This window comes from Lolium perenne, chromosome 7 (genome assembly GCF_019359855.2).
Source record: "Lolium perenne isolate Kyuss_39 chromosome 7, Kyuss_2.0, whole genome shotgun sequence".
In the NCBI taxonomy this organism is placed as follows: Eukaryota; Viridiplantae; Streptophyta; class Magnoliopsida; order Poales; family Poaceae; genus Lolium; species Lolium perenne.
In genome coordinates, this window is record NC_067250.2 from 226,207,872 (window position 1) to 226,217,589 (window position 9,718).

The window sequence follows — 9,718 nt, forward strand, 5'->3', positions numbered from 1 at the left end:
GGAAAATGTCGCTGCCTCTGGCCTACTTCAAATGGTATTGCATCCTTGTATATTTGTTTGCACATATTTTTATTAAAATGCACGGGATTGCCATTTTCGTTAAGTTCATCCCTTTTGCAGTCTCTTGAATTTTGTAATAAAGGGTGTTGACAGGAATCTCATACTAGCAACGGAGGTATATATCAGTAGGACATCGTTGACATTTGGACTGTACAATTAGCTTAAATATGTGTAATTATTTTATGGAGGTTTATATCGGTAGGAAATTGTTCTATAAAGACATTTGGACTGTAGAATTAGCTTAAATATGTGTAATTATTTTTTCTTTCCTCTGGCTCTCCAACTTAGAGAATTTGTTTGTTTAAAAGCCAAACCCTATGCATTCGTGTCCTACATACACCCATGAGATCTGCCCTTCAAGTTCTAATAAATTCATTTTCGTGCATTCCAAACGGGAATTAAACTAGTTCACGCAGAAAATGTCCAGCTGCCTATGGATGAGAACTGCTGCACGTCACATGCAATGGCATAATGAAGAGCAATTTGCGAAGATTTGAACATATTTGATCTCAAAAGGCATACAAGTGATTTCTAGGAACTCAAAACATAGAACACAATCTGAATAAATAAATATATCTATGACATCCTCTGATATTTACCAGCGCTGTGGCAGTATCTTTAGTCTCAACATAACAGTTAGAACTTTGGAGGTGTATCTGTGCTCAAAACATCACAAAAGAAAAGGTAAAGGCCTACAGGCTACCAGATGAATCGCCTCAAGAGCAAAACATTGCAAGCCTCCATATCTTGCTTGCCTCAAATTGCAACCGTAATACCAGTTACAGATTTTCCTCAGCCATCCTACTTCGATAGGGAACACAAGGCATAGTGGAACGGAAGGAAAATGTTCCAGCATGGGTATCAGAACGGGCGAACTCAGCTTCCATTCAAAGAGCAGTTCAAAAATTCCCTGATCCACCCTACTTCTTTTGGACGAGTCTCTTCCGTCGACGCTTTGGAGTGACCTCTTCATGTACACCATGTGTGACACCTAGAAGATTTAAGCCAGATACAATTGCATTCTTGGAAATAAACCACCCTGGCTGTTGTTCATCAATGGCAAGCTCCGCTGCTGGTCCGTTGTAAGCTCTCAACAGATTATCCGAGTTTAGCACATCTGCTCCCTCGCCAAGCCAGGCACGTCTTGATACCTCCCCGATTTGAATGTTCATCAATCTGTAATTTATGTGCAATCAGTTGCAATTGAGTGGCCAATACAGAATGTTCTAAAAGTCGCACCTTTAGGGGCAGTTCAATAATATACTCTATGTGGTTCAGTGAACAGGGGATATCCAAGCCAAATTATAGGGTAGGGGCAAAACCACATAACCATACAACATAAATGATATGGAGTACTTAATTCCTCACATGTGATGGACCTTCAGAATAGGTTATCATGGTGAAATTGATATTCTATCACAACAAATCATTTTATTATTAACAGTGTCGCATTAAGTATAACATTAGCATCCAAATGCTAATACTCCCTCCGTCCTATGAAACTTGTCTAAACTTTGTCCACAGTGATGTTATCACAAATGAAATCTATAATACTCCCTTCATCCGTATCTAAAGTTTCATGGGACGAAGGGAGTACTATAGATTTCATTTGTGATAACATCACTGAAAATCCAACTCAAAGCGAGTCAGTAGCTCCGATTCAGAATGAAAAATTAAAGTTGGGGTTAAGTTAAACATGCATCCGTATCTACATAGAATGAACCATGTGAGTGTAAGCTTTTGGTGAAATTGCAGGGAAAATGATTCTGTAGAGATCTACTCCCTCCGTTCCCATTTAATCGACGCCCTGCATGCATACAAGCTCTACTAACTAGGCTGTACTCCCACGTCAATTAAAAAAGAACAGAGGTAGTACCTTATTGCTGTGCTGAAGAAGATTGTAACACCAAGAACATCAAAACGGTCAGCCATTGATCTTTCAAGACCACATAACATTTGATACCGCAGATTTGCATAAAGCCCATAGAAAGCTCCATAACTAAGAGCATTGTTGCTGATAGAAGGAACAGTCATCGATAACCTACATGTAACGAGAATGGTCAAACTAAAATTCGAAAAACATACAGATAAAATTGCATAATTAATTCATATAAACTGCAAATCTTAGCTCACCTTCTTTCTCTTCCAGCAGAAAGGACATTGGATAGACCACCTTGAATGGAGCCAACAATTAGCCCACCTAGGCAAAGCTCAGCAGCCTTGCTAAATAAGGACTGGGTTCTTGTTAGAAGATCAAACTGTCTCATAGGATAGCTCTTCTCGAATATATTGTTGGGAAGTTTCTGGATCATATATGAACGGCATGGCGCAAGTGAACAGAAAACTGCTAAATTGCAAACTGTGGCAGAAAATACATTGAGCAGCACCAAATCCCATTCTTGTTGGAACCTAACACCCAAGAAAAATTTAGGATTGGATGAGATAGATGCCGAAAATTCTGGGTTTGGACAGCAAAGAAACCAGAGCATACCTCTCCTTGCGATTCTTCATCTCCCACCAAACAGAAGAACTGACTGTAGCTAGCAACTCAAAGGTCATCTTGTGCAGGAAAGATGGATCTGCAAGCATTCTGCAATTTGGAGAAGAGATGTCAATTGTTAACTTAATATTGCTAAGTTGTAAAATCAACACAGGGGACATGCAAAGATTACGCATGTAATCAGAGTGCATGCTGACGCTATTTTAGCAATGGAGTAATACAACTCGGAATATAATGTTTAGGCCCACGTTAGTTATTCTGAATATATTTTCAACTAAACAAGTTCAAGATCAAGTACAACTCAATATACCGATGAAGCTGGAAGCTCCAACGATAATTCTGAATGTTACTACCCCCGTTCCATAAAACAAGGTGTATATATTTAGTCAAAAGTCAATGCATTATAAGTTTGACCAATCTTATAGATAAAAATATAAACATCTACAACAATGAACAAATACCCTGTGAAAATATATTCTATGATTAATCTATTGATATAGATTTGGTATTCTAGATATTGATATTTTTCACTATAGGATTGGTCAAATATTACAAGATGTTGACTTTTGACTAAAAAATATGACTTGTTTAATGGAACGGAGGTAGTAACCAGTAGCAATAGTAGATAATGATAAAAATAAATTAATAAATTATAGTTACAATATTAGACATTCCAAAGTACTGTGGCTAAAACCACTCATTCAAATTTCTGATATGTTGACTACCAGCTATCTAGAAAACATTTTAGCAAACATTAACGAAAAGGTTGTGTGCCAACACTGATTTAATCACCAGGAATTCTTATACAGCAAAATATGATTTATTTATTTTTTGCAAGAGAATATGATTGAAGTTTGCTAATTTTACAACTTACAAGTAGAATTTTGATCCAGGATTCCAGGTATTAGGAGTAATATCATTAGATATAGGGATAGCAGAGAAAAGTTGTTCAGCATAGAGCCTTCCAGTTTTATACTATATTGGAAGCAATTGGCATGCAAGAAAGCACAGCATCTCACGTTCAACAAGATGACAATAACTTTAGAACGAAAATCTAATGTGTTGAACAGATACCACCCAACAACAAAAATTCAGATAGTACCTTCCAACAAGGCCACTTGAGAAGAAGCCTGGAAAAGCTCGAGAGAAATATCTAGCCTTTGTAGGCCTTCCAAAATTTGATAGATATTGGACCATCTGAGCAGAGCTGACCAAACCCTACAAAAAGTCAAAAACAATTCCAGTTGATATGGCTCCATGGTTTAGGATCAAAGCTCAAACTATCTGTAAAAGAATGCAGATAATTCAATTACCATTTCGTGAGCTTGACGCAAGCCAGCAGGCAAATTACTCATCGTTTTGTACCACTCTTGAAGAACAGCATCAACAAACTCTCTTTTAAAAAGCTGTTCAAACAGATAAACATAAAACACAATCAACTTAGAAACATTGATCATACTCGAGGAGCATGGGTAAGAGGGCTTCTTAGTGAGAGTTGGACCTCTTGTATAATAATACGTCTTCTGAAAAATCCACCTTCTTCATCTCCATCTTCAGAGTCTTCAAAGTAATCATCATCATCACCATCATCATCTCCACTATTACCACCACCATAGCCAATTCGTCTCCCATTGTCTCCACCACCACTGCCGGTTGCCAGCTATAGTGTTTTGTAAAGACATGAGTCGTTAACAAACAAAGCTGTACATACTTTCAGTTCCTAAGAGATATACTGAACAACACCAATAGCACAGCAAACAGAATGACAAAACAATATTTTCAAAGTGGAACCTCCGAAAGCATATGCACAGTAAGAAAATGTAAATAGAAACAGACAACTGAACATAGCAAAGTGCACTATTGGACAACTTAAATTTCATGTGAAGATCAAACAGATCTCTACCAACTTACAATTTACCGTAGAAAAATGTTCAAAACACTAAAAAAAATCCTAGGTGAGAATGGGCATCCAAATTCATGAATTACAAGGAATTAAAGTGGATATAAATCATCACAATCAACATTTTGATGGCCCTAAAACTAGACTCGTAGTAGGGTATTAATAAGAAGAGACCAGCAACTGAAAGAACTAAAAAAACAACCAACAGAAATTATAGCAATTGAATGTGAATGCTCCTGCTATGATAAATCCATAAATCAAACAAAGAACCCAATCAGTGGACAAGTCTCTCATCTGGCCATCACTAATGACTCATGGCATGACAGTGATAATGAACGATCAAAAAAATAAAAATCTTCTGATTGGGATCTTATCTCCTATGGGTGTACAGCTGGCAATCACTGGCTCCGCGTTCCTGTATCTTATATGCCTGGCCCCACATAACAGCAGTTGCCTCAATCTTCTGCTACTCCCTCCGATTCATATTAATTGACTTCAATATGGATGTATCTAGAACTAAAATGTGTCTAGATACATCTATATTAGAGTCAATTAATATGAACCGGAGGGAGTACATCAATTTTAATTGTATGTTCTACTGGTTTTTGCGGTTGGCTGCATGATAGGACTGAAGGTTTGGCAAAAAGGAATGGATAGATTTATCGTGTTCCCCTCTAATTTGGTTGATGTATCAGATTGCTTCTATAGTCATCCACCCCATTTGTAAGTTGTACTATCTCTAACTACTTGAGTAACTTCTCTTGTGGGTGCTTTTAGGTAAGAATTAGCTATCTAGCTAATAAAATCGTAGATAAGGCAACCACAGTATCTGCGGTTCAAATTCTAACAAGGTAAAGGTTACAAAGAACAAAATAAAAGTAACCAAGAGTTCAATAATTTTGCGTGCACAAACTCGATGAACATGTATCATGTTAGCCAATCTTTATTGCCACCCATATTCTGGTTTAGCCCAGAGCACAGTTTTCCTAAATAAGGTGAGCAACCGACTACACCGTACCACCTACCCAGGTGTTTTACTCTATAGTCCTTGATATCCAGAACACTCAATGACATTGGTGACCAAGCTAGGTCCCTACAGGCTAGATCGCAAGCCACATGATAATCTATCGTTTAGGGCTCATTCGGTTCAAACTGATTTGAGGGGGATTGAGGTGTATTGAGGTGGTTTGAATCCCTAGCAAGTCAAAATACCCCTCAATCCACTCCAATCCACCTGCCCAGGGGATTAACCGAACAAGGCCTTGGAGGTTTAGAGCCTACGCTCCCAACCCCAATTATCATTGATGTGATCATCTTCACAAGACACGCGGTGAATTTACCAATTCCAACACCGCAAAAGGGCTCAACCCCACGTTGCCACTTATCCCCAACGTAGCCAACAGCAGGAATCAGAGTTCAGGAGTTGCCCTCCATTCCACGCAAGGGATAATAATCCAGATGATATATACCACCGCGGAATTTTCCTAATAACAAAAACCTAAGGGCATGAGCGCACGCACCTCGGGCTGGACGCCTTTGAGCTTCTTCTGGGAGAGGTCGAGCTTGGACTTCTCGATGGTGACGGCCCCGAACGTGCCGCGCCGCCCGCCCTTCATCTCCGGCGGGGCCGTGGCCGGGGTCGCGGCCAGGCAGCGCTCGAGGCCGGCGGCGGCGGCGTGGTCCCTCCGCGAGGGGGGCGAGGAGGAGGAGGAGGGGGCGGCGGCGGCGACCCGGAGGCGGGGGGAGCGGATAGGGCGCGGCATGCGGATAAGGCGGGCGGAGGGGCGCGGGTGCCAGCGGGCGGACGGGACGGCGAGGCGGTGGTGGGAGACGGCGAGGGAGGCGGCGGACTCCATGGGGTGGGGTGGTCCGGTGGTGGCTCCGCCCCGGCGGTGGGTGGCTGGGTCGAGGTCGAGGTCGGAGCGCCGCGGTGGGTTTGGGCGCTCCGCTTGGGAGGAGGAAGAGGAAGAGGAAGAGGGCTATCTGCTCTCTTTTTTTGGAGTTTTGATGATAGTTTTTCTCCTTCTTGGGACTCTGTGGGGCCCAGATTGAAGATTCTCGCCTCCTTCTGATTTAGGAGGTTTTTGTTCAAAAGTCTGTTCGCCGGGGTTGGTGGACACACCAAAGATTAGCCGGCGGAAGGAGACTTTCCCTTCGTTAAAGTTATATAAATAAAATTTAACTATAAAATTTAAATAAACTAAACCCTAAACTACTCTATATCGGTTGGGGCGCGAGACGGGCTAGCCTCACCGTCCTACCATGCCTTCTTGGCCCTCTTCGCATAGCAATTTAAAATAATAAAGTTGACCAGTGATCCGGCTCGGTCTATGACAAGGCTGGCCCACAAGCCACCACGTTGTCCGTGTGTGTGCCTGGCGCGCCCGAAACTCACCCTATAAGCCGGTGACGCCCTAGGGACACCGAACCCGCCATTAGGCTATGTCGGACCATAAAGCCGCTTTCAGGGTGCACAGAAGCCCGTTTGGGCGGCATTTCGTGCATGCGGCTGGGGAGCTCCTGTATTTTGCTTGTTTAAATTTCACGTGGATATAAATCACGGTTGTAGAAGAATAATTTCAAGGGTGTGACTAGTTCTTAGTCGACTAATAAAGAAGTCAGTAGGATGATGTCATCGAATCTCAGCTGCAATCCACCCTACAACTCATGACTAGCAAGAATCACGAAGCAATCTAACAGTTCGGGGCATTTGCAACCGATGTTGCAACTAATGGTTAGCATGAATCACGAAGAAACCCAACTGAGGGAGCGTTGTTTTTTCTCAATTTAAACCCCACGTGTAATTAAAAGACTCCCGGTTACAACAATCACTCGCGGAGCTTTCCAAAGAAATATGGGGAGAGGAGGCAAAATGCTCTTTTTCTCTTTTAAGGCTGTAAAAAGATCCTTAAGTAATTCTCAAAAGGCTGGGGAGGTGCCCCTAATGTTGCAACTTATACTAGCACAAATTATGGTGCAATCTTATGATCTAGAACTCCGATTGAGGAATTACCAAAACCGCAATTTTAAATATGAACAAGGGTCATCTCATATGCTCCCAAGGTTTCACCCTGTTAGCCCCTCCCGGGAGTTCCCCCTATACGTCCAAAACATGTTGTAGTGGCGTTACCGCATGTGCGACTATTCGGACGCACCCGGGGGTACAACATTGGATAAACCAACACCTAACCATGATAGTGTACACACCATGTGTTCACACACAAGTTTTGGGTGCATTCCCTCCCTTTGAGGCTCTATTTCCGGCGAAACCCTAATTTGTTGACCACATGGTCTACACCATTGACTGCCACCAGCGGCGGCGCCACCGTGGACTCATGCCTCCATTTGAGCTTGGATAGGCCATGGGGTCATGTGGTGACAAGATTCATCCCATATGGTCTCAAGGTTCCACCCGGTTAGCCCCTCCCAGGAGTTCCCTCCTATACGTCCAGAACATGTTGTAGTGACGTTAGCGCATGTGTGTGTAGCCGAACGCACCTGGGGGTACAATATTGGATCAAACAACACCCCATCATGATAGTGTACACACCATGTGTCCACACACAAGGTTTGGGTGCATTCCCTCCCTCCGAGGCTCGATTTCCAGCGAAACTCTAATTCGTTGACCGCACGGTCTACAACATTGACTGGCCACCAGCGGCGGCTCCACCGTGGACTTATGCCTCCATTTTAGCTTGGCTAGTACATGGGTTCATGTGGTGACAAGGGTCTGCCTATATGCTCTCAAGGTTCCACCCGGTTAGACGTATCGGGAGATCCCCCTATACGTCCAGAACATGCCTAAGTGACGTCGGCGCATGTGCGTGTAGCCGGACGCACCCGGGGGTACAAAATTGGATCAAACAACACCCCACCATGATAGTTTATACACCATGTCTTCACACACAAGTTTTGGGTGTGTTCCCTCCCTCTGAAGCTCGATTTCCGGTGAAACCCTAATCCGTTGACCACGCGGTCTACAACATTGACTGGCCACCAGTGGCAGCTCCACCATGGACTTATGCCTCCATTTGAGCTTGTCTAGGCCATGGGGTCATGTGGTGATAAGGGTCAGACCATATCCTCTCAAGGTTCCACCCGGTTAGCCCCTCCTGGGAGTTCCCCCTATACGTCTAGAATATGTTGTAGTGACGTCAGCGTAGGTGCGTGTAGTCGAACACTCCCGGGGGTACAACATTGGATCAAACAACGCCCCACCATGATAGTACACACACCATGTGTGCACACACAAGTTTTGGGTGCATTCCCTGCCTCTGAGGCTCGATTTCCGGCGAAACCCTAATCAGTTTACCGTGCGGTCTACAACATTGACTGGCCACCAGCTGCGGCTCCACCGTCGAATTATGCCTCCATTTAAGCTTGGCTAGGGCATTGATACGTTGCAAACGTATCTATAATTTTTGATGATCCATGCTTGTTCTACACCAATTCCTCTGTGTTTTATGTGCACTTTGCATCATTTTATGACATTTATTGGACTAACCTATTAACAAGTGCCACAGTGCTAGTTCCTGTTTATTATGTCTGTTTATTGCAGAAAATGTCCAAAAATGAAAGTGCTTAGAAAATTCTGGAAAAATCACAGAAATTATAATACACCAGAAGACACCGGGAGCAAGAAGGAGAGCCGGAGGGGGGCTACAGGCCGCCCATACCGGGCCCAGGCGCGGCCAGCCCTGGCCCGCGCCTGGGGTTGGTATGGTGGCCTCGTGCGCCCCCTGGAGTCGCCTTTTCGCCTATAAGACCCCTCTGACCTAAAAACTCTGCGACATATCACCCTTCGTCCACGAAAAGTTCCGTAGCCGCCGTCATCGCCGAAACCAAGTTTCGGGGGATAGAAGTCTCTGTTCCGGCACCCTGCCGGGACGGGGAAGTGCCCCTGGAGCCATCGCCATCGACTCCACCGCCTCCACTTCGACTCCATGATGGTTTGTGAGTAGTTCCCGCAGGGACTATGGGTTCTTGGCTGTAGCTAGATGGTACTCTCTCCCATGTGCTTCAATACAATGATCTCATGAGCTGCCTTACATGATTGAGATCCATATGATGTAATCGGTGTTGTGTTTGTTGGGATCCGATGGATTGATAATTATGCTCAGTATATCTTATAAGTTTATGAAGTATTTGTTGCTGCAATATTGTTATGTTTAATGCTTGTCACTAGTGCACGAGTGGCATGATCTTAGATCTAGGCTCTATAATTGTTGCTTAGATTGTATCTACAAATTGTATACACA

The 9,718-nt window shown here is 43.4% G+C and overlaps 1 protein-coding gene across 1 annotated transcript; it reads right to left on the minus strand.

The window, feature by feature from the left end:
• Positions 1-609: 609 nt before the first annotated feature.
• Positions 610-6,443, minus strand: LOC127313776 (protein RETICULATA-RELATED 1, chloroplastic). Its single transcript, XM_051344244.2, has 8 exons — positions 5,981-6,443; positions 4,062-4,220; positions 3,874-3,966; positions 3,663-3,778; positions 2,552-2,650; positions 2,194-2,469; positions 1,937-2,101; positions 610-1,236 (listed from the first exon to the last, which is right to left on the minus strand). The coding sequence occupies exons 1-8, from the start codon at positions 6,314-6,316 to the stop codon at positions 981-983; spliced, it is 1,500 nt and encodes a 499-aa protein (XP_051200204.1). The 5' UTR covers positions 6,317-6,443; the 3' UTR covers positions 610-980.
• Positions 6,444-9,718: the final 3,275 nt, after the last annotated feature.

Excerpts from the sequence above, each read along its gene's own strand:
- LOC127313776 (XM_051344244.2), bottom strand. The coding sequence starts at position 6,316 with ATGGAGTCCGCCGCCTCCCTCGCCGTCTCCCACCACCGCCTCGCCGTC. Across the intron at positions 3,779-3,873 it reads TGCGTCAAGCTCACGAAATG|GGTTTGGTCAGCTCTGCTCA; the intron begins GTAATTGAATTA and ends GACTTTTTGTAG. Across the intron at positions 2,102-2,193 it reads TCTGCTGGAAGAGAAAGAAG|GTTATCGATGACTGTTCCTT; the intron begins GTGAGCTAAGAT and ends CGTTACATGTAG.